Source organism: Rhinocladiella mackenziei (assembly GCF_000835555.1).
Source record: "Rhinocladiella mackenziei CBS 650.93 unplaced genomic scaffold supercont1.6, whole genome shotgun sequence".
NCBI lineage: Eukaryota > Fungi > Ascomycota > Eurotiomycetes > Chaetothyriales > Herpotrichiellaceae > Rhinocladiella > Rhinocladiella mackenziei.
Window position 1 is genome coordinate 1,683,436 of NW_013550599.1, and position 27,719 is coordinate 1,711,154.

Genomic DNA, 27,719 nt, shown 5'->3' on the forward strand with positions numbered 1-27,719 from the left:
CTTCCGGCCAGAAAAATATGGCAGCGAACTGGGGGGTGCTTCATTGGCCAAACTTCGAGCCCACATCGTAACACGACTCTCAAACTACTAATTTCTAGTTCGAGAAACCCCATGCTCTGAAGCATAAGGTCCACATCTCCGACGAGGAGGGGACAGCATCTGATCTTCAAACCCATATAATACCCATCATATTCTTACCTCTGCCTAGGATCTCGATCGAAAGCTGAAAACCCCAAAGCCCCCGGTCAGGGGCACAAGTCACATGAAGCAACATACTAGCAACTAACTACCGAAAGCCCTCTCGACTTCAAGCAGTCACCCCTTTCGATCCAGTCCGTATCTCTTCTCCCTACGGTAACCCAACCTTCGACGCATTCTTGTCGTTATACCCCCAAGCGTCATTACTTCCATCGTGCACCGTACATCGTCTCATATCCCTAGCATACTTCTCCATAAAAGTCCCTTCACCAGCCTTATGCATGACGCATGTGTTGTCCCAGAGGAGCAAGTCCCCTTCATTCTGCCACTCGACGCTGAGCAAGTACTTATCCTGCGTAGCATGCGTGAGAAGACGTTCAATGAGTTCCGTGCCATACGGCTCTGGGACACGCTCGAAAGGCTGAGCCTTCGTGGCCATGAAATCTGCCGATTTCGGCTGCTTGTATTCGAGATGGTGCATGTGATTGGCGATGTACAGATTCTTGCGCCCACTGGGCCAGTGAGTTTGCACCACGTCGTGGCGGCCGAAGAAGTAGTTTTCCGGATCAACATGGACGAGCCATTTGCTATCCTTTGGCGCGGCTTTTTTGCGCGAGTGCCAGACACTGTGCGCGCCGATATATTCGTTCTCTTCTAATTCCTTGCGCAGGTCCTCGGGGAGATCGTCAAAGGCGGCTCGCGTGTCCGCAAAATCCGTATTACCGCCGTGTCCTGGTGGAGGTAGCGAATGGGCACGGAGGAGGCTGTACCCTGCCCGTCGGGGGTTGAAGCTCGAGTCGGTATGATAAATGAGATTGCCCTTTGACTGTCAATTTGACGCGGCCTTGATCAGAGAGATAGAGAGGAGAAAAGAACATACGAGACCCAAATGATGGCGCTGACTTCCGATTTTCACTAAAGAGCCGTCGTCCTCCTGATTACTCACATCAAAAAGCTCGTCGAATGCGAATCTGTTCTTGCGTCCTAGAGCGAGGAAGTGTTTAATATCGTCTAATTCTCCGAACATTCTTGAAAAGGCGACGTGACGGGCATCGTCGAGTCCGGCATTGCGGAAAACAAGGACGCCATACTATATGTAGTCAACAAAAATTGAGTGTTGTAGAGGCTCTGGCCATTGAGTGAAGGGATTCACGCAAAGAAACAATCTCAGAACGATTCAAGATAATTTTGCGGATATCCAAAAGCGAAAGGAAGAGGAATGGAAGTGGTGTATAGTACTCACATGGGTGATAGCTTTGAGAATTTCGTCAAACACCTCTTTCTCGACCGGGTTTGAGAAATCTACACCCATGACCTGGGCCCCGAAAGTGGGCGCCAGTTCCGTAAGCTGAATATGTTCGTACTCGGGGTCCGTGGCATGAGGCATGATAGAAAACAACCAAAAGTATTGTTTTCCAACGAAGAGATCGTGCCGTGCCTTGAAGTCCTGCGCATCTTGTCTTCTTAAATCTTTTCCGTGTAACAAGACTGGTGTCCAATGAGGCAACTTTGGCCGTGTCCAGGTCACAGATGGAAGATCAAATGAATTTAATGCCGCCCCCGCGGGATGAAACTCGATGATAGGATGTTCTCCTGATCCAATCTCATCTGATCTCATCTGATCTCATCCGAAACAAGATGATACCCAGGCAGGTAGAGCGAAAGAGATGGCTGTGTCTTGTTTGTTCGCGACCGCATCAACCGGGTGGGGCTGTCCCTTAACCTCTCACAGACCCGGCAGCTCGGTCTATCAGAAACTTATCAATGGAAAAGTAAACCCGCGGCTCGGGCGGCAATGATAGACATTCCGGTCCGAATTGTGTATATACATGGGTATGGATGGGGAGATGCCTCGTCCCCCCGCGGGGTATATGGGCGGGGGAAGTGGGGAGCCCCAGCCTGGATGAATACGAAGTGGCAACGTCTGCGACTGTTAAATGGGATGATGAACTATTTGTCTCTTGTGTGTGTTGCAGGTAAGGCCGTAGCATAGTACTATTTCCTCTGTGCTTTAGCAAGAACATCATCTTAGAGAACAGCAAAGACCACCGTGATTCCATCGCTTTTGCCCATCTTATATAAGTTCAGCCTTGCATCCTCGATTCGCGAGGAACAGAATGCACACCACATCGGGAAACCCTGCATGAGCTCTGCAACACACATGATCCTCCCACGACGCGGATACCTCTATGATACTGGTCTAGAGTTCCTGTCGCTCGGTAATTAATTCACCATGGTGAACCTTGGACATGCAGCAAGAGTGGGCAAATATTCCGTTCCGGCAGTGGGCGACTTCTTCGGACACATGGCAAAGTGAAATGCTGGAAGTGGGGATGCCAAAACGGCCAAAACGACCAAATGCATATGCACAGCGCGACTGGCTTCTCGAGATCATTACTCCATCTAAAAGAACCAATCGTCAATATCCTCCCCGAAAGGCTATCATCCCACATCGGTCTGGGCGTGCGGAGTGTATCAAGGCGAACATGCCTCTAATTTCCTGCGGACAAAGATGCCACCCCTTCTTAGCAGCCCATCATCACAGCTAGCCATGGTTTTCCGCCGGTCCATCTGCCCAAAAAGAAAAGATCAACCTTCTATAGGTGCGGAGTGGAGCAGTCTACCCCCACAACACAATGGTTCAACTCGGCAAGTCTCTCGTATCTCTCCCGCTCTGGAATCAAAGACTGTCAATCCGCACATATGTCGCTCGGTGTTTTACCCCGATGAGGGCCGGCACGGTGTAGATGCTGCCAAATGGAGGGGACTGATAATCTGTTCCGACCTGGAGGGTCTGGAGACAACATTCAAATAACCGGGGCAATGTCTGGGGTCAAACATGTCTCCAGCTTCATCTTCTCTCCAAGCTGCATCTCTCGTATCAGACACAGAGCTTTCCTTACAGAACTCCTTCGTGTCTGACCGTCCTATTGCCGCGCCGCATCTAAAGTAAGAACCGACATCCATCATGTCTGGCGTCGCCAATATGCAAGAGCCCATCACCATGGCGAAAGAGATGACGGTGGAGGGAAACGACATTCATATGGAAAAACTGCCAGACCACGAACAACTCGTGGCACGCATGAATGCCCTTGATCCCCCGGTGACACCGGCAGAGGAGAAACGGGTTAAGCGAAAGATCGACATGCGTCTACCACCTTTCCTCCTCGTCTTGTACATGTTCACGTGGCTGGATCGTGGAGCGCTGGGTGAGTTGCGAAAAACTGCCAAAGCCGATCATTGGTTGACCTGCCAATAGGCAATGCCGCACTGATGGACATCAAGACTGATCTCAACATGTCCGGTGAACAATTCAGCTTGGCTGTCAGCATGTTCTTTGTCGGCACTTGCGTAGCGGATCTGGTCACCAATATCGGCATGCGGTATGTTCGACCCAGTCGATACCTTGCGGGGGCGATGGTACGTCACCATTTGTTTGGCCGATGTATTCGATACACACAGAGCTATGCGCTGACCAGGAACTCAATAGGTTATCTGGGGTATCATGGCTACACTCCAAGCCGTTGCCGGAGGTGCGGGAGGCATGTATGCTATCAGATTTTTCCTCGGTGTCTTCGAAGCCGCTTTCATCTCAGGGGCTCCATATCTCACAACGGTCCTATACCCTCGTGCTGCAAGTCCCAACCCCGTAGCAGAGGGACCACATTAGCTAATCCACAGACCAGGAATGGGGCAAACGAATCTGCGTCTATCTCTCAGCAACCCCTATTGCCGGTGCCTTCGGTGGCTGGATTGCCTATGGTGTTGCCCACATCCACAGCCCCAGCATTGAGAATTGGCAAATTCTCTTCATCCTCGAGGGTCTCCTGACCATCGTCTTTGGCATAACCTGCCTCTGGGTCCTCCCCGATCGTCCACACAACACGAAATGGCTGACCCCCCGCGAGCGCGACGTGGCGGACTGGCGCATGATGCGCGATGGAAACCGCACTCACGGCAAAATTCAATGGATAGTCGTCCTCCAGCAGCTCAAAGACTGGCGCCTTTGGTTCAACATCGCCATCTACATGTCGCAAGTCATCTCAACCTACACAATCGCCACCTTCACCCCCATCATCGTGAACACCTTTGGCTTCAATAAAGTCAAGGCCCAACTTATGGTGGCACCCCCTTACTGTGTCGCCTTCGTCATGGTCTTCGTGGTAGGTCATCTGTCCGACCATCTCAAATCCTGCTCCGGCATCCTCGTCGTCAACGCCATCATCGCCGCCGCAGGTGACCTAATGCTCGTCCTCGTCCCTGCCGAATACAACAACGTCCGCTACGGGGCCACATTTCTCATCATCACCGGCATTTTGTCTTCCGTCACGCTCACTCTTGGCAACATCACCAGCAACTGCTGTGGAGATATCAAAAAGGGCATCGCCACCGGCTTGTACCAGTCCTTTGGCTCCACCATGGGCATTGCGACGGGCTATCTCTTCCCTCAGAAAGATGGGCCAGCGTACAAGACGGGATTTTGGACATTGTTCGCATGTACGTGCTTCATGGGTCTGGGCGCTTTGATCGTAACGATTATCAATGTCCGTGATAATCGCAGACGAGATGCAGCGACCGGAATCCCGCCTGTGGATCGTGTGATTAATTTCGATGAGGATGGGTTGATGGAACGACATCCTCATTGGAGGTGGTATCCGTAGACGAGTAAAGAGGAGAAAGAAAGTTGGTGTGACAGAGGATGGGTGGTAGACAAAGAAAAGAAAAAAGGTGTGATATCGACATTGACATCGACAAACTGGACCGGAATAGCAAACTTGGCGTGGCAGTGCTGGAGCTGATGGATTCAGTGGCCCGCCCGATTGGGAAAAAAAAAAAAAAGTTCCTTCACGGGCTACCTTGTACCATCTCCCTTTTCTCTTTTCTTCTCGAAAATGTCGGTCTTGTACTCATGCTTCGCAAGGCTGGGCTGGATGGGTGGATGGCTGACATGCTCTCCTTGCCATATGCAGATAAAGCACCTCGACCCGTTGCGCGATCAATGCCAGTATTCACCTGAAAACTCTAGCCAGTGTTTGATGTTTGTTTGGCAAATACTGACGGAACACTTTCGGCCAATGGTGGTGGTGGTTGTACACCCATTTGTCGCGAGCAACACAGATACCAGGAAGCATGTGTGTGGATACCAGAACCGTTAAAGTGGTCCAGAATTTCATTTCATTTGCTTTGTCTTTTGTTCCCAATCGACAATATCCCTAATCTCCAGACAGTCTGAGTCTGAGTCTCCGTTCGAGTCTGAATTATTCTGAGTTTCAACTCACAGCGTCACATCAAACAATTCTATCCGAGACCGAGTCCAATGTGCAATTTATTTTTCAGCCATTTCCATTTCCAGGTCCCCCCTTCTAGCTTTAGCCTTCCAACGGCGCAGTGCAACGCAATATATTGAACCGATCCTTAAATTTTGTTTCAATGATCGGACGAAACGCCGAAATATGCCGATCCGGAACGAGTGCCACCCCAAGCCGATGCCAATGATGTTGAAAAAAAAACAATGTTGTCGGTTCATTGGACACAACACTGGCGATGTCTTGCCTTGCCTCGCCGACATGATCATGATCATAATCATGAATATGCACATGCTTGAAAATCGGGTCGAGTCGAATCGGTTCGGTTCGATCGATGCGTCAGCTTTGGCTTTAGCATTTCACATTGCACAGTCATGAATGCCTGCCGGCCCAAGGTCATTATATTCGCTTCTCGTCAAAAAGCCTTTGCTGTTGCCTTGATCAACGATGAAGACCACTTTGGCAGCCACTTGTGCTCCCAGGAACGCCGCTTCTTCCATACCACTAACACTTGGATCTTTCCATTCGGGAAAGTAGTCTGGAGGTTTGACCGTCTTGATCGAAGTGGGGGATTGGCTATAGCCTCGATGGCTGTGGTGCATGTTTGGATCGGGGATGGGTGGAATTTGTCCCGGGACTTGAAGATGTTGGTTTGGTTGCATCATGTTCTTAGTTGCTGCGACCAAGAGGGGATTGACTCCATGTCCTCCAGGATGGTGGAGGGGGTAGCTTCCTTGTCCGGGTATTGGAGTGTTCGTGCCCGGCGTGGCGACGGGAGTGGAAAAATTGGAAGGCAGCTCTGAGGTAAAGATGGTCGCAGTCGACGGCGACAAGATGTATCTGGCGTTCAAAACGGACAGGAGACTGGATGTGAATCCTGGTGTATGTTAGCATGTTTCTCTCGTAAACTGAAGTAGATTCCACCAACCTCTAATACGACTTCCATTGCCGAGGATGATCAGATTATCCCAAAGTGTCGATCTCAAGTTAACTTCAGGGACACTGAGAATGGTGTGATGAATCGCCTCCGCAATTATGTCGATAATTCCGTCACTCATACCCGGGGGAGGTGAAGCAGCCATAAATCGTTCCACGCCAACTTCAATCTCTCGCTTTCGCTTCCGACTCATTGGCTCAGCGTCTTTTGCCGACGAATCATCCACTGGTACATAGTCAACGTAGGTGAATGTCGCTCGTTCTCTCTCCGAATTCCTCAATCGAATCTGTTTGGGAGCCTCGGCCGCACCGCCCTTCTTCGCAGCAGCCTTCTCCACCTTTTCCTTTTCGCGCTTGGCGAGAACTTCGGCCGCGTTATCTCGTGCAACGATAGCCGCAACGTCAAGAACGCCCTCCTTGTCTTCATCCTCACCATTTGCACCTTCTTCACCAACCGTCGTCCCTATACCAGGACCTCGAAGTGCTTGACCTGGTCTCAGGCCGTCAACATCCTTGGCATTCATTCCCGAGTCTAATGCTCCCGTGGAAGCAGCGGCGGCAGGGTTAGCAGCGGTTCTATTTGCAGCTGCCTGCGGCAGAGGCGTGCCGGCAGGAAGAATCTCACAGATGGGACTCTTCTTCAGCTGCTCGGCCATATCTTCATCAAAGCCTTGACTTTCCAAGCCCTGCTGTAATCGCTTCGTCATTGCTTGACCACCACATCCAGATATCGCAACGCCGCGACCAATATGATTGACCTGAAACTCTGTAACCGCAGTCACATCGCACTTTCCATGACCGACATCGACGACCAGGGCAGATGGCACACCGTAAGCCCAAGCAGCCGTCAATGCGGCATCCATCAGACAAAAAGCGGGGATTTTCCAGTTCTCGAAGACATACTGGGTGATCATTTCGTGATCGCGCTCGGACCAGCAGGGTTGTGAGACGAAAAGAACCGGCATGTGGAAAGGTGGCGAGATCATGTTGTAGATGTGAGATAAGAGAGCAAAGAAGCATGACCAATTCTCGATGCGACCTTCTTGGATTGGATAGACAGCACCTTCAGTAGACCAGTGGTCGTCTTCGAAGGTTTCGGTCGTCTCTTCTTCTGCATCTTGAGGTTCTTGTTGAGCTGTGTCTGACGGCAGGGACTCCGCCTGCGGCTCCGTCTGTGTCTCGGCATCTGGTTTTGCGGCTTCTTCAACTGCAGGGGGGGCCTCTGACATTTCCACATCTGTAGACGGAACCGGCTCTCCATTGGTTGCGGATGGTTGGCCATTTGTAGCAGGTTCAGATGACTTCGGTACAGTTGTGATCTTGGAACGAATTTTCACAGGTTCCCATTCTCCGGGGTTTGTACCAGGAAACATGCGAGTAGGAAAACGATATCGCGGAGGAGTGAATGATTCAGGGAGACCCAGTTGCGCGGCAGTAATTTGCGAACCAGGCGCGATGATCTGAAAAATTGAGTGGTTAGTGAAAAATTGCGGCAGTTCAGTGCGGGAAAGCGAGACGTACGAGGACGTGCTCATCCTTGAAAGGTGGCATCGTTGCGTCGTCGCGAACGGCGTCGTGCAAGCTCAACAATCTGGTTGTGTTGTTGCCTCAGTCCGCGCAAAAACGACGGGGACGTGATGTGGATTTGACCCAAGGCTATGGTCACGTGATCGGGTAGCCGTAAAAATCATTTAAGCGAAGCGGGCGCAATGGAAGGCCAGAAGGAATCATACCGGCTACTTCAAACACGGAGGGGGGCTTTGGGGGAAGTGGATCAAGGATCAATTTGAAAAGCTTTTATCGCTTTGTCTATGGAAGTACTGCTATAATTCAATGGACTTCCTGTGCCGCCATCCAACCTTCATCCCTAGTACTCGTACAATTGGAATTCATCCCCTGCCAAAGTTGTGAACTCCTAGCCACAGCTCGATAATCAACGCCAGCCATAACCTTGAGTCTTGAAATACCATCTTGGTTCGCCCAAACTTGACGCCGTATCTTCCGATGTTCCCTTTCTAACCTCAAAATAACCCACTTGATGGTCATCAGACTCGACCAGGTCCACCGACGATCAGGATCTTCAGCGAAACCATCCTCACGAACCACTTGCTGCAAAGCCCGGTCTGTCGCTGCCAGTAAGAGGCGCGCCATGTGTGGGCTGCATGCGAGAAGCCGGCTCAGGAGTTTCATGCGGAAGACCGCTGGTCTGGTCGGTGTCGAAGGCATCGAAATCAAAGAATGAATTAGTGGGAAGTTGGTCAGGATGGAGGAAAAATCCTCTTCCGTCGAGGTCATTGACAATCTCTGCGCCAAAATCTGGAAGAGATTGCAGATCGGCAAGAGCGTTGTCGTTGAGAAGGTCTGAAATATCGTCAAGGTCTGGAAGACTTGGAGGAGATAGCTGAGACCAAGACTGGACTTCTGCTTGAATGGGAACACCGGCAGCTTGATAGCCCAGGGTTCCGGTTGACACTGCAGGTCACACAATACCACGGCAGGATATTGTGTCATACCGGAGACCCCTGGAAAGCCGTCGAAAGTTGCCATAGACTCAGTCTGTTCAGACTCGGGATGTTCATTAATCAGGTTGAGTTGCGGCGCGAGGGCTGGTGATTCATGTTTGAGAGGGGTGGCGCTGTCCGAATGGACAAGGGTAGGATGATTTGATTCAACTTCGGTGGTGTTGTCGAATGAGGTCGTAGTCATGGGTGAATGTGAAGCCGCTTTGAGGTCAGGAGGCGAGGGAGGAGTGGCATCGACATCCATCTTGGATGGTGGTGCCGGCATAGGGGAAGGAAAATCTGTCTGAACCCCGAATCTGGCCTCGTATCGAGCGAGGAGTTCACGAAGAGAGGCGTTCTCTTGCTCGATGCGAACTTGTCGGGCTTCGAGGTCGGCAACCGCGGCCTTCTGACGTTGTCGAGACTTGTCAGCGGCTCTACGATTTCGTAGAATTCTTTCATTTTTTCTTTGTTCTTTTTCCTCTGCTGTCTTTGCCCGCTTTCGCGGTGGAAGGATTTGTTTGATCTCTGGTACTGGTTGCCCCCAGGCCTTCCGCTTCTTCTTCGGTGGTTGCTCTACGGGTGGTTGGCTCGACTCCGTGTCGTCCGACATGGGGGGAGGGGTAGGGTAGCTTTGGGAGTAGCCAGATACACTCAAAGAGGCTGGATCGACGACACTGGTTGGGCTGGCCATGTCTGTTGAGGCTGGAGGCGAATATGGGAGAGGACAGAGTGTAGACGGGAATGCAAGTTGTTTATGGATCCAAGGGACCAATTGACCACGTATCCTCAAGGTGGATGCATGCTGGTCACGCAAGACCGTGTGAAGGAAAGTAGAGGTCGCTCATGAAAAGCAGGCCACAGATAAAGTCAAAGGAAATCCGTAAGATGAAGAGAGAACGATGGTGATGGTGGTCAAGAGCAGGCAACCGGGAATTAAATAAAAAGGCCAGAGTGTCATCATGCAGGGGGCCGCACCTTTTGACTTTGCGACCCCCTGCACCTGATTCTGAGTCCTGACCCATCGCATCTACTCGGCCTTTCTCTCTTGTGCCAGACCTCCATGTCGTCCTCCTTGTCTCAAATTCACGCCATGCCCTGATAGCTCCAGTTCAGCCTCAGACTCGTCGCTGGAGCTCGATTGGTCCTCTCCTTGGCCCCATGATCCACAACTTTCGCAGCGATTAAGAATGCCTCTCCTTTGCGTCAGCAGTCGCTCACTTGTACCATATCCCAACTGTCAGTGATGCAGGGGGTCCTTCACGGGGTCAGGCTCAGTCGTGTTGAACGCAATCCTCGGGCCCTCCAGTACCACCCCCTGCATCGAGGTTCAAAGCTCTCAAATCAGTTATCGGCTCATTCAGTCAATCCACCTAAGATGCTGACTGCAGCTGCATTATCTCACATCATGCAGTATATATTATGGCTTCGAACTGCCTGCTACCAATGAAAACGTCGACTGTATATAGGAACGAAGATTTCAGTGTCTTTGCTAATGGGTTATGTCATGCTGTTGCTATTCCAACATCCAGTGTAATCATTGACAGGGGTATCTCAATATGCTTCAACAAACTTTTTGATCGCCATCCCATCGAGCACGCCCTGTCCTACCAATTTGAGTGACATCAGTCTCACCCACGCCTTGTATCCCGATCACGGCCGCAAATGACATGTTCCAAACCCTGTGCAATATCTCCCAGAAAAGTCGTGTAGCTCACTCAGCTATGTGGTAGATTCATGGGTGCGTTCAACACTCGCTTCTTCATCCAGTCGGAGTCGTTATACAACTTTTCTTGGTAGATCTCGTCCACCAAATCATTGATCATATCTTCCACAATTTGCTCTTGGTAACGGGCGCCAATTGGGCGAGCATCCGGATGTTGAGGGCCGTCTTGATCATATCCGTACCACCATGGTCCGTCAAATTTGCACTCGATCGCACCACCGGTGTAGTGACTAATGGCCGGGTAGTACCCGAGCAAACCATCATCCACGTCTCCATGGCCGGTGACAGCTCGGCTGCCCTTTTCAATATAAGACGCCGGTGGAAGAAATGCAAAGAGGTGTTCCCAAACAACGCCATGATATTTGCCATTAACCCACAGCTCAATTTTACTTCCGGGGAGGGTTCGTAGATGAGGGAGTTCGTGGGTTGGGTGGGGATCCGTGACAAGATCGTACTTTTTACCGGTCTCGGGGTTGATGGACTTGTTTTTCGAATTCAACGTCGGCCGACTGAGGTCATGGTTCGGTGTATATTCGGGGCATTCAAAATAAGTCATGCCTTTATGAAGAAAAGGATTCCGGTCCCGGATTATGTCGTGATCTGAAGGAGCCGAAATGCCCGCGAGCGGATGGATGGTACTTTGAATTGCAGCTCGAACAGTTGATTTCTTGCTTGTCTCATCCTTGCTCTTCGCGACTTCGCCCTCCTTTGGTTTCGGACCGTTCTTAGCAGTTTTCTTGCCCGCCCCATGTTTCTTCTTCATCACAGCCGGACCGCATTTGAGATCTGGATACTCGGCAGGATTGAATGTTCCCTCCACCACCTTCTTGTGAATTTCCAAGGACGGCAGGGTGATCATGAGGCCGACAACGTCACCAGGAGAAAGATCTTCGGGATCTCTTGCACCTTCGCCTTGCACATGGTACATCATGGTGTTGAACCGCACGCTGCCGTACTCCTTGGACCTGCCACTCCTGAGAATCACGGCGTAACTGTAGGCGTTTCCTCCAAGGTTTTCACTCCAGTGATGTTCCCGTCGGCAGAATCCCACTCGAAGCCCGCCTCTATTTGTTGCAGTTTTGTCCGGATTTTGAGTCTCCGCTAGGGCGCGATCTGGATCTTCTCTGCCCGGTGGTGCTAGGCTGATGACCTTCGCTTCGAAGAAGAACTTCCCTTCTCTTGCAAAGACGTTTGCCCTTGTCGTATAGCTCCCAAACTCTCCACTCTTTCCCAGCATATCCTTGGTGAAGGTATTCTTGAGGCTTTCGACTCCACATTGAGGATGGTTTTCGTCACTGAGGTGGGCATATCGGGGAGGGGCTTCATCTGTGTGGAAATAGAAGGTATTTGGGTCTCTTTTTGCGCGGACATAATATCGTTTCTCTTTGCTTTCGACACTATTCACGTTAGCTTCTCTGTTCCGTGATACGGGGAGGAGCGGCACATACTGTGTTCCGAGCGAAAAGAAATCGATCTTGTCTCCGTTCGGTGCTATCTTGGTGTGATCGTAGATCTTTGACACCTCCTTCTGGTCTTGGAAAAATTTGGGGTCATTGGGGGCTATGTACGTGGGTAGGACAATTGTTTTCTCATCTTCAATCTTGTCTATTTTGCCCGAGACTTGTTCTTTGATCTTTTCGCTGGGCTTTTTCTCTCTGTGACCACGGCCGGATGATTCTTCCATGCCGGGCGACTTGTTGGCAAGGTTTGATGTTTCTGACGTTCGTGGGCAGACAACAATCCCCAATTCGGTTAAACTTCGGTCCACCCGAACGATCTCTACGATCCCTGCGAGCGCTGGCTTTGGCGGTCACTTGTGGGCGTATCCAGATTCCAGCTCCGTGATATGGTTGTGGGCGAGTCTACCCTCGGGTTCAAGTATGGAGATCCCTTCGGAAATTCCTAGGCGAACGACACGATCCTTCCTTGCATGATGCTCATATACCACTTACCCTCGAACTCCTCCCTTGAGAACACCAGGAAAAACCCTGAGCGAGTCGGGGTATTGTAATGGATCGAGTGGCCGAGCGGCTATGTGATAGTTAAGCAGATGTAAAGTAAAAGATAGGGTGTCGATATGATGGAATGCGAGAAAAGAAAGTAGAAATAAGAATTGATACACCGAAAATTCTGTGATGGCCTCCTCACCCGGCCATGAGGCCTTCGAATTTTGTATGTTCGAACGGTTATTGAGGACATTGCTTATCTCCCTTTGAACAGGGCCCTGGAAAAGGCGATTGCAGCCCAGAGATCTCCTACGGGGCCTGTATCGGTTCCTAATCCCACCAAACCTAGTATCCAGCCTTCCACTGCCCATCGTGCAAGAACCCCAGAGACAGCAAGAGTGGTCGCAATGACATATCCACAATTAAGGAGGATCAACAAAGCCTCGACATTGTTGAGAAGGACAGCCCAACCCACGTAGTTGGTGGCGTGGAACGCAAAGCCAAAAGAATCCGCTTCTTTTGCTTCCGTCGGCCATATCACCAGCAGGATAGGAAAAAGTTTGGTGCAACTTGAAACGAACAATGCCGTGCTGATTGCACTTGGGCTTGCGCGCCCAGCTGGAATTAATGGCTGTCTCGATCCATTTTCTGGCGTGGCATGTGGTGACTTGTTACCATTGCCAGTCTCTTCCTGAGTCATGGGCCGAGCGAGAAGTAGTCTTGTCAATACCCGAATGATTCCATGTTGGGCAACAGTGGCTAGGACATTCATTGTGAGAAAGAAGAGATATTGCGTCAGAATGGGCATTTCACTAAGGCGAGACCCGACACTAGTGCCTCCGTTAAGGGCATGCGTCTTCTCTATTCTAGCCCAAGTAATGTAGACATCGAATAGAATCAGTAGGGTTCCCAGCCGCAAGATGCTGGGATCGAACTTGTCATCGGAGCGCCCCAGTCTGTTGAACAGAAGATGACGGTAGACCTTGTTTCGAGTCAGAACCCCGTGCCTAGATTAAAATCATGAGTGGGAATCCGTACTTGTGGTTTGATCAACACAAGATCAATGAAGAGAACGACAAAGTCATGCTCGACATATTTGTCGGCGAATCGTTTACAATTGGGACATTGCGTTAATCGGACCCCTTTGCCTAAGGTCCGATCATCTGCCTTGCTGTAAACGGTGTATAAGTTCCTGACCGGAGTGCTGCATGTAATGCATATCGGCATGCCTGGCTGATGGATCGAAAATGCCAAAGCCGAAAGGATATGGTTGTAGACGGGCGTGAGATGACAAAGTTTTATGTGTGCCCATGCCCCACCGTAGAGAAGCAATAGTCAAGAACGGCGGAGCATCGCCATCTCGAGCACAATGGACCGAATCAGGCCTAGTCTCATTTTCTTGTCTTGACCTCGGAGCCCCTGGTTTCGTTTCGCAGAATATGCTCGAATGGGGAATAAACGCGTCTGCGTTACCAGCCCCTCGATATTATACGATCCATTATCTTGCCTTGACCGATTGGCGCGACCTAGGGATAACCGCCGTAGGATCTACGTCGCCCGCTTTTACAAACATGCTTGAGCGGATGTGGTTTCGTGAAAATCCCCGTTTTCGGTCTGGGGCCGAACCTGACCATTCCTGTTTTGGTCCAATTCGCGAACATAGGCCATGAGCCCGTTATACAGCCCCATAAAACAATACGCAGCTCCCTCGAGGTTCAGCCCCGGGAAATTATTTCATGCATGTCGTATTCATATGGATACGCAGAATGGGTAGGGTTCTTGTTTCAAGAGATATAAAGTATTCCCTCTGTGACTACATCTTCCGTCCATGATCGCCACGAGTTTCCCCTAAATTGGGCCTCCCAACTCTACCGCACATCCAATATGATCATATATACGTATCGCAAAATCAGAGCGTACCGCGCTCGGAAAGCTGCTGAAGCGGCAGCAGCAAGCACAACTTCCCCAACGTCTGATCCGACCTCTACTCCTGCACCTCCTTCTGGTCCAGCTTCGAAAAAAGCATGTCCACAATGCTCACAAGAAAAAAGCACGGCTCGAACATACAGGTGGAAGCTGTTACTCTGCCTCCAACCAGCCTTTTTGGTGGCTAGTCTTGACTTGACCATCGTCGCGACGGCACTTCCCGAAATATCTTCGCATTTTAGTCCGTCTGTAACAATTCAACAACCCTGATTTGCTTCTAACTTGATGACCAGACAAATTCAACCAGCTCAACTGGATCGTCACAGCATTTACACTGACTTCGACCGCCTTCATTCCCTTTTTTGGTCAACTCTCCGATATCTTTGGCCGACATGCAAGCCTCCAATGTGCAGTGGTCCTCCTGACCATCGGAAGCGTTCTGTGCGCAGCGGCACCAGATTGGGCCGTGCTCTTGCTGGGCCGAGCGCTACAGGGCGTTGGAACAGCGGGGATTTCCAACGTCTCTCTGATCGTCCTGGCAGATTCGGTCCCCCTGAAAGAACAGGCCATCAACACAAGCATTTTTCAGTTGTTGAACGGCATTGGATACGGTAAGTCAACCACCACGATCCCCATATGCCGAAGAGTTTGTCTGACGACCACCACCCAGCCGTCGGCCCTGTTATAGGCGGCTACCTGACCGACACCAGCTGGCGATATTGCTTCGTTCTGGGAGCCGGCATGTCGGTGATCAGCATCTTCACGATCTTCCTCCTGCGCAAAGACCTCAAACCTGGCAACGTCTCGCTGTCTCGTCCTTCTGGAAACCAAACGCGCCTCCGGGCCTTCACCGCCGGTATCGCAACTGTCGACATCGGAGGCACCACACTCTTCGTCCTCGGCGTCGGTCTCGTCATTCTGGGTACCGCCTGGGGTGGTTCGACATACCCCTGGAGCTCGGGTGCCGTGATCTCAACCCTCGTTCTTGGAGCAGTCCTGATCCTCGCCTTCCTCGCGTACGAAACCCTTCTCGCACCCTCGCGACTGCTAAATCGCATCTTCCCCAGAACAGTGCCAATGATCCCTTCCTCTGTCCTGGCCGCTAAAGACGTCAGTCTCGTCTGCTTTATTGGCGCCGCCACTGGTTCCGCCTTATACTCCGTCTTCTACTTCATCGGCATCTACTTCACACTGGTTGAAGCCTACGAAGCAAGCGACGCCGGCACACAGCTCCTGTATTACGTCCCCGGCATTGGCGTCGGCGTGCTCGCCGCCATCTTCGTGTGCAACGTTTGGCCGCGCCAGACGTTCTGGCCGCTGTTCGTGGGCGCGGTTGTGGAAACCGCGGGGATCGCGACGCTCGCGTACGCAGTGAAAGTGCGCGACGAAACGCTCGTCAACGTGATGATGGCCATTGCCGGCGCAGGCACCGGCATACGCTTTATGCCCTCGAGCTTACACCTGGCCGGCATGTTCCGCGACTGCCTGGCGCCCGTGTTCAGTCTGCTGCGCTTCGCGATGCCATTTGGTGGCACCCTGGCCCTCACCGTCATGGGTTCCGTCTTCCAAAACCAGATGAGCCAGTACTTTGGGTCAAGCAGCGTCGATAGGAGCAGCAACAACGGCACATCAAGGCTCGACCTGCACAACCAAGCTTCGCTCGACGCTATCAGTCAGCTACCGGCCGCAGAGCAAAAGGCAATCCGCTTACAAGGCGCGACAGCGACAATGTGGGCATTCATTTCCATTATACCGATCCTCGGCCTCAGTGTGCTAGCAAGTCTTGCGCTAGGAAACGTGTGGATCTCCAAGAAGAAGAGCTCGAGCTCCCCGGAGGAGAAAGGGGAGAAATCCGGAGTCCGCGAAGACGGGCTCTGTCGACGCCATGCAAGCAGCGACGTTGCAGCCGAAGAGGCCAACGAGGTCGAGTTTGTCGACTCGAGCTTCCTAATCGCGTTGTTCACGGGCAACGTGCGGCAGTTGAAACAGTCTGGGGTCTCGGACAGGCCGGCTTCAGGAAAGGGTGCGCATCTGCAGACGAAACTACAGGAGGCTAGCTTGTCCAGAGACACTGATCGTCCAGTGGACACCACGGAATGAAGAGGAAGTTTCGATGCAGAAACGAAGCCGGAACGGTAGATGAGTTTTAGCGATGACAGTAGGCCAAGTTTTGGGTCAAGACATTTCGTAAAGCGAATAGATTTCCCGTATAAGACATCGATAGGAGGACGGACTTTTCGCTCTCGACGCCGCAACCGCTACCGTCGTGTGTGCCATTAGTCGGCGATTTCCTTCCCATCAGCCCAAGTCGGCTTCACAGTCCGACAGACACTCTCATAGTCGAGAAAAACTTGGCTCTTCTGGGGCTCCAAAAGCCCTGGCGTCGTCCAGAACATGGTCCAATTGGTTTCCGGTATTTTCCAGGTCCCTCTCGACCGCTCAAAGTACCATTTATTCACAGGGTTATCTTTCCTACTCCGCCAACAGACTCCATCGGGGAAACATGTTCTCACCATGGCGTTGAAGACGATGTCGGCCACACCGCCGGCGCCTTGACTTTTCTTCAACACGGCAAATTTGTCCAGGTACGGCACCAAACGAGACGTGTCGCCGTCAGATAGACCAGGCGGTGTCTCCCATGTCAGAATTGCGCCGCCTTCGTAATCTCCTGCAATGATCACACCGGCGATGCGGTCATTGACTCGTTTCAAATATGCTTCCGCATCGAGCTTGCGATTGAAGGAGTCATCGATCAGGTAAGTGAGTCGGTCCAGGTCAATTCTTGGATCAGTCAGTTCCAACCGGGGTGTCCTGGCTGCTGTCCAGGCCTGTGCGTCAGGGTTGGGGAGAATGGTCAGCGGCATCCCTCGCTTGACAAAGGTCGAGGCGGTGGCCGACGATGATGGCGTGTCCTGACCTAGACGTCCGGTGGGTAAGGATGAAGAATACGCCGGCTTGTCAGTTAAGAGGTTATGAATCAGAGGGTTCTTTTGCCGCCTTGTGCCCACGCTAGAAACTTGATCATCTGCCGCCTTCAATGTATTTGCCGCCTCGAGCGGCGTCGTCAGCAGGCCAGATGAAGAATGTGGTAACATTCTCAGGGCATCTCGAAACAATTTTAGATTGGATGCATGTTTAGGAGAAACACCTCCGTCGGTGGAACTTCTCAGTTCTTCTTGTAGTGAAGAGTATTCCTGCTCGAGATTGACAAAAACATGTTTCTTGTCAATTGATTTGGTGCTCGGAATGGACCCAGTCTCGTCGACCACAATTATCCGGTCCAGAGATATTTGTTTCCGCATCCTACTAACTTTCTCAGCCACATGATCTGGAGGGTCGTCTTCTCGAGGTGTGAAGTTCAAACCTGCCAGTTCCCTGGTCAGGGCCAAAAGAGCCTCGTCAGCAGTGGTGGGAACTGCATGTTGTCGCGTTTCCGAATAAGCAATCGGCACGACAACGGGAATCCTTCCTCTCCGCAGAGGGCGAGTCAGGAGCTTCCTCAGAAAGACTTGAGGTCGACCATCATCACCGAAGCTCAGGACATTGTCAAGTTTTCTAGCTCCGGAATCGCTGATCCGGTCGATTGCTGCAACGAGCCTATTGGCCGATTGTGTGAGACACTCACGGCGAGCCTTGTCATCGATCTGGTCCGCTTCTTCGAGCACTACACAAGGTGCCATACTCAGACGGGACAGAGAAGACAAAGTTTGTGCAATGCCCTTGAGGATCGGCTCGGTCATTCCGCTAGCATGGCTAAGCTTGACCAAAGCGACATGGAGAGTCTCCTGCTCTTCAATGGTTTGCTCTAGCTCTTTGTCATACTGCGTAAAGACAGGGCTCTCTTCCACTGCTCGACTTCGGCCAAAGAGATTCCCGAGATTCACCTCGGACTTTGGTTTGGTGGTTGCCGGTCGGGGAGCAGGTTTCGGCACAGGGCTTGTCTTGGTCGGGCTCTTGAGCCGAGAAATATAGGCTTTGGCATCTCGCTTGGTGGCTGCAGAACTCAAAAGACTGGTGAAGAACTCCTTGTTCGCCAGTCTTTGCCTGGCTTGGTGTGCAAAAGATCCTCGTCTGTCATGGACGGCCAACTCTGGAATATGATGGGGAGGAGGATCATCGGTTCGAGGTGCCGGTTGTGCAGAGTAGAAGCGAGCACGAGATGGTCTGCCTGAGCATGAAGACGGGGACGGATTAGAATTGATGTAGGCTCTCAAGACATCGGCAGCAATATTTCTGTTTGAATGGTGTGAGTAATGGCCCTTAATGGCGACTGCAGGCCAGCTCAAGGTGGTCTGGGTCATATTTCATGATGACCATAAGCCAGGAACAAGACAAAGAAAATGATACAAGAAAAGAACAATGATATCCCATGGAGAGATATATACCCAGGGTCTCACAAGATTTTTCTCCCAGAAAAATTTTGTGTTGAGGGCACGCAGGAAGGGGTAAATACTGCCGTATGAATCATTGGATATGCAAGCTCTGAAAGTGCACTACTACAACGTCTGTATGACTCGCCGTAAATGCGTACAACCCCCGGAATTTGCGAATTTGGCTTTCTCTGACTTATCTGGATACCAGTGCAAGACCCGCATTCATTCCGCTGTGCTTTGTAAAAGCTCACTGCTGCATTCGATCCGTGATTCCCCGATTGTTGGACGTCGCGAAACATAACGGGCATTAACTTCGACCTCAATATTGTCCATGCGGTTGTATCGTGGACTCTCCGCCCGTCTCAACATCCAAAAGTTCGGACGAGAATGATTCGTACCCGACGCGATCGTCACTGGTGCCACTGCAGGTATAAAGTCGAGCATTGACTTGAAGACAGATATTCTACTTCTCTCACCCAACCTCGATTCCTCATCCTTCGAAACAGTCCTCTCTCCTGGCATAATGGCACCTCAAATAGCATGGCTAGGCCTTGGGAATATGGGCAGGGTACAAATCTGCAAAAAGACTGCCTTGTGATGTGCTAACTGCGACAAAGGGGATGTGCAAGAACCTCGTCGAGAAAGGCAAGCTAGCCAACCCTCTGATCATCTACAACCGCACGATCCAACGGGCCCATGACCTCTCTGCCCAAATCGGGAATTCGACGGTGGCCCCCTCAATTCCCGACGCTGTATCGAAGGCCGACCTTATATTCTACTGCTTGGGCGATGACGCGTCGGTGATATCCACACTCGAACAGATTCTCGAGACCGATGTCCAGGGCAAAATCATCGTGGACTGCAGCACCGTCCACCCAGACACCACGGCACAGGAATCAAAAATGGTTGAAGAGAAGGGCGGCAATTTTGTGGCGTGTCCCGTTTTCGGAGCTCCTGCCATGGCCGATGCAGGACAATTAATCTGCGTCCTGTCTGGCCAAGCCGAGGCGGTGGGCAAGGTAAAACCATACTGCAAAGGCGTGATCGGACGGGAGAACATCGATTTCTCCGGCCAAGAACCGAGCAAAGCCACCCTTCTCAAAGTCATTGGCAACACATTCATCATGAGCATGGTCGAAGCATTATCCGAGGGACATGTGGTGGCCGAGAAATCCGGTCTCGGTGTCGACTCATTGCATAAGTTCATCGAGGTCATGTTTCCCGGTCCGTATACGGCTTACTCGAATAGACTACGGACAGGAGACTACTATAAGCGTGACAAACCGTTGTTCGCGGTGGATCTGGCCCGTAAGGATGCGGGACATGCGATGAACCTGGCCGAGAAAAGCGGATGTCGAATGAAGAACGTCGAACTTGCGGATTCGTATCTGAAAGTGGTCAAAGAGACTCAAGGTGAGAAAGGGGACATTGCAGGTATTTACGGCGCGAAGAGACTGGAAAGTGGATTGAAGTTTGAGAATCAATCTTGAAGACACAGAAGGGATGGATTGGTCAAAGAAAGGTATGCCATGGCAACCTTATCCCCACTGGTATTAGGCACGACAAAAAAGAAACCCCAAAAAGATACAATGCAGCTAGTCAGCTACTTCCCATGGCTGCAGCATGATCGACTCGGCTCTGCACAGGACAAAATGTTCGTTATACCACGGGATCATCGCGGTGTCCGACCTATCTTATCCTGCCTCCCTCTCCACACACGCCCACTCTTCTCTGTCTCGTTCTCCTTCCTCTTCTTCCTCAGTTGTCTGATGCTCCCGAACTTAGAATATCCTTATACCACCGACTCCAAGCAGTGCTCGAGTCTCATGATCCCTCACCACACTCCCGCTCCAACCGCGTGAGACATGCCAATCACCGCATGCACCGGCACCAATCCTTCACGCAAAAGAAACATCCCGAGCCTAATATCGCTTCCTCCCGCTTGTTCGCCACATGTATTTCCAACACGGTGATCCGTTCGACTCGAGACTACCTCGCGGACCCAGCGTCCCATGACGTTCCCCCTTGTCCCTTGTTCTCTGCCGCATTTAAGTCGAAGGTGACCGCCGAGTACTACGTGGTAGATGTTCGGGATCCGAAGGTCCCAGCGGAGTAGATCCTGCAACGACTATTGAATCTCAACAATAAAAAGCGGAGACCGGCGCTAATCGCGTAGGAGTACGATCGTACCAGAATTACCAATCGCCAATCGCTACAGCGATGGCTGTCGTCGACGTTCTCCTCAACCATCTTGACAACAAATTCATCACATCTACCACCTAACCTCGCGTCATCCCGCCGCGTCTCGTCTTGTCAAGCCTCGCCCGGAGGACACCAGGAACTATGTTAAAATAGCGTGACACTCCTTCCTGCTCCGTCTGTACGCCCTGCTTACTATTCTGGATAGCTGAAAGTCGCCTCACATTTCAGTAGCGTCTTCCAGTTTATTCCTTGTACATTCCGGATCTGACAAGTTCCGAACGAACGAACGGGCGAAGCGAAGCGAGGCGACGTGAGGCAAAGAAAATCATGAGACAAGGAACAAAGGGAATGTGAAAAGGAGAGGATCGACAATGCACTGTACTTCGCATCAGCAACTTTTGCACGGGACATCGAAAGCGTACAGACGCATGTGCTTCTCTTTGGAGTATCGTTCTTCCCAACTTGCCCAGGTCGTTGTATTGTAGAGCATGATTATGATGAGTGAGCATTCTTTCTTGATATTCCGTTGTGCTGTGTTGTGGCATGTTGAAGACTTGCATGGCAAAGGAATACGGACATGTAAAAAGAAAAATTATTTGATGAACATGCTAAGCTGAGGTGGAACCGTACCTTCAGAAATGTGCAATACCAAGGTGAATGTCAGCGTAACAGGTAGGAAAAATTGGTAGACGACAACTTAGGTTCGGACTTGATGTTTTCATACAATTCTCAGTCCTCAAATGCTCAACAATCAACAACAGCCGTTTCGCACCCACCTTTACACCTGCACCCTTCTCTTCACGTATCTCTCTCTTTCTCTCTCTATTCCAATCCTGCTAAACATAGCCCCCCCAAAAAACAAAAAGGGATACTGTCGTGAATAACTGAGGTCGATTTCGTGCGAAACAAATTCGCAAATGGGGGTAGTAGTAAATAGATAGATCCCAGACTCCTAGGCTTCTTGGGCTCCCCTTACGCCCGCTTCTCCTTTCGCCTAATGGCAGCAGACGGCAAGAAAGTGAAAACGAAAAAAAAGGAATCAGAAAGCCTCATGCATACTGCCCGTGTCATCGCTCCCGTCGAAACTCCTCGTCTCATCCCACTTCTCATCGGGATCCCATTCGAAAAGGTCCTGGATCCTCAATTGCTCCGGGCTTTCGATAATTTCCATTTCAAATTCGGTGGTTGACGTTGACTCATCTTGATCTCGATCTCGATCTTGAGATGGACCTGCGCCGGCACGAACATTCGCATTCCGAGGCCTCTCGACTCCCCATTTGCCCATGCGCTTGAGCAATGCTTCCAAATCGTTCCTGATCCCGAGCGTGAACCGATGATTACGACCGAGCATTTTGATCCGGCCCTCCAGGACTTTCCAGTAGAGTTCCTCGGTGAGATCCTCGCGCCTCCGATCTTCGTACAAGACCGCCAGAAGACGCATACTCTCAAGGCGACGTGGGTGGTTTTCGCCCAATGTGTCTCGTGAATCGTCAATCGCCTTTCGTAGCACGCCAATCGCCTCTTCGGATCGGCCCTGTCGAGCCAGAGCTCGGTGTAAATTTGTAAGGGCTGAAATAGACTGGAGATGCCGCGGTCCCAGCGTGGCTGAGGAGACCTGGTACACGTCGATCAATACCTGCTCCGCTTCGTTCAATCTTCGCTCCACGTTCAACATGTACCCGTAGCAGTATAGCGAGGCAATCGAGCGGGGGTCGGTGTGGCCATGGCGCAGAATGAATTGTTCGGCCACGGATTTCAGCGTGGCGCTCGTAGTCTCACTAGTTTTCATTTCGAGTTTGGCGACATCGACCATCCAGCGGGTGATTATCGTCAGAGGGTCTTCAGGACCCAGAATATGTTCGGCCACGGAGTGCGCTGATGACATGATGTACTCGGTAAGTGAGGGTTGGCCATGCATATTGAGAATGAGCAGGGTTTGACTCAAAGCCAGCAGGATCTTGGGATCTTGCTGAGGAATTAGCATTTTCTCAAACTCGAGGTTCGCATCCTCCAGACTCCTTTGCGTTAACGTATCGTTAGCTCTGTTCATGTAGATGTACGCGGCGAAGCATCGCGCTACCCATCGCCAAGAATGCTCGTGGCCTCGAGACGAAGCAGGGACCGATATGGTGCTGTCCATCGCGCTGGATGTCTCATTGAGAATGCTGCGGGATTGCTGTGGCATTTCCAGGTTCGGGAGACTGATGAAATGGTCCTGGGTGGGTTCGTGACATGTCGGGCAGATCTTTTCGTAATCATCAGTGTCGACGGATGACGTATCGCTCATCAATCTCCAGGTGCGGACATCATCGTGACCACATAGTGATTTAAGAGGAGGCGCGTCGATAATTTGCAAAGCCATGTATTCCACTTCTCTCCCAAGTCGCTGGCAAGTGGTCGTGGGCGTGGGCATGCTGTCATGGACGGTCCCAGCATGACGGACCTGATCCTCGAACGACCCTAGGGGTAGATTGGCAACAGGATGATTGAATGAAAGCGCTGCCGAAGAAGGTAAAGCCAGGGGAGAAGAGACGAGAGGACCGCGCGATGACGGCGACGGCGGTGATTGCCACGTGACAGAGACGGCACCGTCTTTGGGCGGAAATTGAGTACCACAAATCTGGCGCGTAGGTGGTGATGCCTTGCCGTGGGGTGAGAGCCTTTGGGATGTGGGTGACTCTCGGTGGGCGGTGGAACGCCGGCCTGATGTTGCGCCTGAGCCTGAGCCTGGCCTCGATGCTAGGCCCGATGCCCGTCCCAGGCTTGGCCCTGGCTCTGTTTCTGCTCCCTGAGGCGACTGCTTGGCGACACTCGCAGTAATTTCCCCCGACAGCTGCCCTGTTGTTGGGGTTGATTGCTGGTCTTCGGTCTCCGTCTCAGGCTCCGGAGTATACGCCCGCACGTGAGCATAGGGTTCTTGTAGTTCTCCAGTACGGTCATTGCAAAGGACGATGTTTTTCAGGGCGGTGGTGAGGAACTCATCCTCGGACATCTTCCGGCCTTTGATGTACTTGTGTAAATCCTTGAGAGACCGTTTGTGGCCATGGACAACAAAGGCCGTGGCTCGTTTACCGGATTTCTGACGGCTGTGGTGCAAGACCGCACATATTTGGTAGTCTTTATCCGAGTAGTTTTTGCTGATTCCCCACTGCGAGAGTCGGGCTTTATACATCCGTTCACTTGTCAAGAGTGAAATCGATTATCAGCATGGATGATAAGCTTGGAGATGGCTGGGGAATTAAAAAAAACAAACAAAACTCCCCGTGGCAGCGGGAGCTTGTATGGTACTTACGTCGCTCGGAAACCATGCCGTTGTTCCAAGATCTTTCTGACTTCTTTCAAGGGCTTTTTTTCGTACAACATCCGGATCTCCTCCTTCACCGCTTGCCACTGAGCCTGAGCGGGGCCTTCTCGCGCCTCGAGGTGAGAAGGAGCAGGCACGGCCGTCGAAGCTGGAGCTTGAGCAACATTGTTGACCGGCCATCCTTGGGGATCCCCCAGGCTCAAGGCCATTGACTTGATGCTGTATTGCTCTGCTCAACGTTCATCACTACCTAAAGGGAGGTTTAGGATCAAAAATGCCAACCTTGGGCCAACTTTGAAGCAAAATCTCTGCAGAGGTCGTTTTTCTCGGCTGAATACGGTTTGGCAGGGCGATTGTTTGACAGGGTGATTGTTTGCCTTGCAAGAAACCCCGTCGATGATGAGGGGGGGGGTTGTGGTGGTAGAAGGTGGCCCGTGGTCGAGGTGGCTCGTCTTCAACTGTCGTGGCCCCTCGTGAGACATGCATCTCAACGGTCCAGGGTCTAGTTTTTCGCTTGGTGCATATGCAAAGGCTTTTATGTTGGCCAATCACCCCCAATGTTTGCCCTTGTAGCGTGGACCCGCCTTCGGCGCCTCAGACCCAAGTAAGATTGCGGACAAAGAGTCCCAAATTTCTCAACAGATGTCGCAGAATGCCCGCAGGATTTTTTTCATACATAGGGTGTAGATTTCCAGAAGCATCTTTGATATTAAATAGTTCAAGGCGTGTCGGGCTGCACAAGAGGCTTTCATCATCCACTTCGATCATGTCCATTTTGCCTATTTGCCCATCCACAGTCACATGACTTACTCGAGATCCGTTCGATTATCGCCAATGCCCGTGCTGCCCGTCTCATACGGTTGCGAACTGAGCAGACAGGGCCGATTGCTGCTCTTTGGGGTGACGGCATCACTAGTGCACGCTTTGTCCCTCGTCATGACGCACCGAAATACCGAAATTCACGTGTTCGGAAATTGAGATCAAAAATATGTATGTACAACCAATGCAGGGGAAGCGTCGCCAATGGGATGAGATGCCATACATTATCCGCAACAGGGTTGCCATCGAGACCTCCTTGATCCTATGTGGGGGATTTTTGTCCATAGCCGGGCAGATCTTGGGTGTAACGAGCCCATGTTGTTTTCTCCTCCGTCAGCCCTCCCCAAACAAAAGGACCAGCAACCCCGGGAAGTCCATCATCCTTGTCCATCCAACATCAGCCTGTTGGCACGTGATGCCCCAATCCCTTTAAGAGCCCCGGATTCTATTAGGAAGACATCTGCTTTGAAAGGCAGAAATGAAAAACGAAAGAAAAGAACCGATATACCAGGACATGTCTGCTCTCTCTGGGCTGGAACTCCCCCCACCAAAGGCACCATCTTGGGTTTCCCTCCATGCTCTGTCAAATTGACGATCACTGTTGACATCCCTTCTATGGTTATCTGGCCGAGCTGCTGCTGCTGCCGCCGCTGCTGAGTTACAAAAATTCAAAAAGGCATTGCAAACCAACGCACGATTGACCGTACCGCTGTAGTGGTCCGGATACTTGACAAGAACATAACGATGCCTGACGGTCTTCAATCCCTATTTTATCTCAGGGGAGGTAAGTTTAAAAAAACATGTCCTGCAAATTTTGGATATGAGCGGAACGCTTGCAGTGGTGGTGATGGCTTTCTCCGGAGTCAGCCTCGACGGGGAGATGTCGGACTCATCGACATGCAAGTCAGCCTTGCATCCATTGTTGTTTTGACCTCACAATTTGATGTAGTGTGGGGTCATTCCTCTCGTTCAGCAACCGCTAGCTTCTGTGACCGGACCTTCGCATCATCTCGTCATGAGCTGCTGGTCGACGACTTTGGGAAGAACTATACGACCGACCCGACTCTTCCCCCGGAGCTATTGACCCTTGTCGTGAAGAGGGATGGTCCATGGTATCCGAAATCCGGGGCTTGTCTTCGCGGTCGAATATGTCCGGATCCGGATGGCCTGGAGGCAAAGGTCGAGGTCGTGGCGGGACCCCCGTGTTGGACTGTTCGTATGATGGTGGTGGATAGCTGGGATCGGGGTTGGGGATTTGAGAGTAACCGCCACTACTGGGATATGGATTCTGCATATATTGACTGGCGCTCACAGGGATATTGGCGCTGTACGACGTGGCGTGAATGTTATAGGTATGATAAGTGTTGGGCCCCTGCTCCGGTCTGGATGGTTGTTGATAATATCCACCCGTGCTTCTCGAGAAGTCGTGAGGCTGTGAAGACGGGTACTGGCTGTATTGGGCGGGAACATTACTCATACTCGGTGGACTGGTGACTCTATCGCGGCGATGACTTTCGGCCGGCTCCAATGACGCCTCGCGCTCCCGGCGTTGGCGCTGGGGTCGATCCGTGCCACCTTTTGATGCACCCTGACGGGCTCGCCGTCTTGCTGTATCCGAATCTGCATATCGATATGGGTCTTTCCGAAATTTTTCTGAAGCGAGTCAGCAGGAGTCCTCCATCTCTCTTTCCACAATCGGTGGACCCATACTGCTCTGTGTTTCTAGATCCCAGTCCTTGGAATCGTTTATGAGATCGCGGAGGCTGACCTGGAAGGAAGAGTAAGTTTCCGCGCCAGACAAACGGTGCCGGAATCGGCTCTTACGGCGTTGAGGGTTTTCTTTGCGAGGACGTTGAAGCCGGTTCGGGATCTGTCCTAGTAGTCGTCAATACGAGTCATGAATCCATCGTCTAGCCCTCACAGTTGGATGATGACTTGAGGTGATTTTCGCGGTGCTGTCGACATATTGAGTGATATATTCGACAAGAACAGCGGCGTTGATGTTCTCGCCGGGGACAAAGAAGTGAATCGGCTGCAGATCATCATCACTGCTTTCAGAATCACTCTTATCGTCCCGTTTGACTTTCTTATTGGACTTGGAAGGTGGTTTGGACATCTTGACGGTCGAAGAAGTTGCGTCGGTCTTCGGCGAGGATCACGGGAAAAGGCTGTAAGCAGCGATTGTCCACCTCGTGATGGACCTCGGTCGCAACGCAGGCAGGCGATTCGAGGGAGAAGGCAATGTAGGGCCGAATGAGCATGCTTGAAAAGATGATGCGGATCCAGACTCGATAGACCAGAGGGAGAGTGACTCCGAGCACAGACAGCAACGAGGGACAGGTCAGGTTCCCAGTTGCGGCAGTTCAGAACGGCGGCAGTGGCCGACGCATCGTGGACGGGTAGCAGGTTGGGCTGCAACGGCGACAGGCAGGCGGCATGTGCAGGAGAAAATGCGGATGGATGAGTTGTCAGTTTGTTAAGT

At 51.6% G+C, this 27,719-nt stretch overlaps 11 protein-coding genes across 11 annotated transcripts; 3 read left to right on the plus strand and 8 right to left on the minus strand.

Annotated features, from left to right (window-relative positions):
* Nucleotides 1-349: 349 nt before the first annotated feature.
* On the minus strand, nucleotides 350-1,585 carry Z518_08408 (uncharacterized protein; the record flags this gene model as incomplete). Its single annotated transcript, XM_013414149.1, has 3 exons — nucleotides 350-1,018; nucleotides 1,079-1,288; nucleotides 1,442-1,585. 3 exons carry the CDS (start codon nucleotides 1,583-1,585, stop codon nucleotides 350-352), a joined length of 1,023 nt encoding a protein of 340 aa, XP_013269603.1.
* Nucleotides 1,586-3,166: 1,581 nt separating this feature from the next.
* Z518_08409 (uncharacterized protein) lies at nucleotides 3,167-4,859 on the plus strand (the record flags this gene model as incomplete). The annotated part of the gene is made up of 4 exons (XM_013414150.1): nucleotides 3,167-3,407; nucleotides 3,458-3,618; nucleotides 3,689-3,827; nucleotides 3,880-4,859. The coding sequence occupies 4 exons, from the start codon at nucleotides 3,167-3,169 to the stop codon at nucleotides 4,857-4,859; spliced, it is 1,521 nt and encodes a 506-aa protein (XP_013269604.1).
* Nucleotides 4,860-5,863: 1,004 nt separating this feature from the next.
* On the minus strand, nucleotides 5,864-7,991 carry Z518_08410 (uncharacterized protein; the record flags this gene model as incomplete). The annotated part of the gene is made up of 3 exons (XM_013414151.1): nucleotides 5,864-6,381; nucleotides 6,433-7,900; nucleotides 7,962-7,991. 3 exons carry the CDS (start codon nucleotides 7,989-7,991, stop codon nucleotides 5,864-5,866), a joined length of 2,016 nt encoding a protein of 671 aa, XP_013269605.1.
* A 544-nt stretch (nucleotides 7,992-8,535) lies between these two features.
* Z518_08411 (uncharacterized protein) lies at nucleotides 8,536-9,635 on the minus strand (the record flags this gene model as incomplete). The annotated part of the gene is made up of 2 exons (XM_013414152.1): nucleotides 8,536-8,912; nucleotides 8,954-9,635. The coding sequence occupies 2 exons, from the start codon at nucleotides 9,633-9,635 to the stop codon at nucleotides 8,536-8,538; spliced, it is 1,059 nt and encodes a 352-aa protein (XP_013269606.1).
* Nucleotides 9,636-10,659: 1,024 nt separating this feature from the next.
* Z518_08412 (uncharacterized protein) lies at nucleotides 10,660-12,351 on the minus strand (the record flags this gene model as incomplete). The annotated part of the gene is made up of 2 exons (XM_013414153.1): nucleotides 10,660-12,064; nucleotides 12,116-12,351. The coding sequence occupies 2 exons, from the start codon at nucleotides 12,349-12,351 to the stop codon at nucleotides 10,660-10,662; spliced, it is 1,641 nt and encodes a 546-aa protein (XP_013269607.1).
* Nucleotides 12,352-12,869: 518 nt separating this feature from the next.
* Z518_08413 (uncharacterized protein) lies at nucleotides 12,870-13,840 on the minus strand (the record flags this gene model as incomplete). Its single annotated transcript, XM_013414154.1, has 2 exons — nucleotides 12,870-13,595; nucleotides 13,652-13,840. The coding sequence occupies 2 exons, from the start codon at nucleotides 13,838-13,840 to the stop codon at nucleotides 12,870-12,872; spliced, it is 915 nt and encodes a 304-aa protein (XP_013269608.1).
* Nucleotides 13,841-14,497: 657 nt separating this feature from the next.
* Nucleotides 14,498-16,639, plus strand: Z518_08414 (uncharacterized protein; the record flags this gene model as incomplete). Its single annotated transcript, XM_013414155.1, has 3 exons — nucleotides 14,498-14,780; nucleotides 14,833-15,150; nucleotides 15,210-16,639. 3 exons carry the CDS (start codon nucleotides 14,498-14,500, stop codon nucleotides 16,637-16,639), a joined length of 2,031 nt encoding a protein of 676 aa, XP_013269609.1.
* Nucleotides 16,640-16,815: 176 nt separating this feature from the next.
* On the minus strand, nucleotides 16,816-18,840 carry Z518_08415 (uncharacterized protein; the record flags this gene model as incomplete). Its single annotated transcript, XM_013414156.1, has 1 exon — nucleotides 16,816-18,840. The coding sequence occupies one exon, from the start codon at nucleotides 18,838-18,840 to the stop codon at nucleotides 16,816-16,818; it is 2,025 nt and encodes a 674-aa protein (XP_013269610.1).
* A 595-nt stretch (nucleotides 18,841-19,435) lies between these two features.
* Nucleotides 19,436-20,402, plus strand: Z518_08416 (uncharacterized protein; the record flags this gene model as incomplete). Its single annotated transcript, XM_013414157.1, has 2 exons — nucleotides 19,436-19,480; nucleotides 19,530-20,402. The coding sequence occupies 2 exons, from the start codon at nucleotides 19,436-19,438 to the stop codon at nucleotides 20,400-20,402; spliced, it is 918 nt and encodes a 305-aa protein (XP_013269611.1).
* Nucleotides 20,403-22,153: 1,751 nt separating this feature from the next.
* On the minus strand, nucleotides 22,154-24,627 carry Z518_08417 (uncharacterized protein; the record flags this gene model as incomplete). The annotated part of the gene is made up of 2 exons (XM_013414158.1): nucleotides 22,154-24,293; nucleotides 24,407-24,627. 2 exons carry the CDS (start codon nucleotides 24,625-24,627, stop codon nucleotides 22,154-22,156), a joined length of 2,361 nt encoding a protein of 786 aa, XP_013269612.1.
* A 1,589-nt stretch (nucleotides 24,628-26,216) lies between these two features.
* Nucleotides 26,217-27,353, minus strand: Z518_08418 (uncharacterized protein; the record flags this gene model as incomplete). Its single annotated transcript, XM_013414159.1, has 4 exons — nucleotides 26,217-26,890; nucleotides 26,948-27,005; nucleotides 27,062-27,112; nucleotides 27,159-27,353. The coding sequence occupies 4 exons, from the start codon at nucleotides 27,351-27,353 to the stop codon at nucleotides 26,217-26,219; spliced, it is 978 nt and encodes a 325-aa protein (XP_013269613.1).
* Between the last annotated feature and the right edge of the window lie 366 nt (nucleotides 27,354-27,719).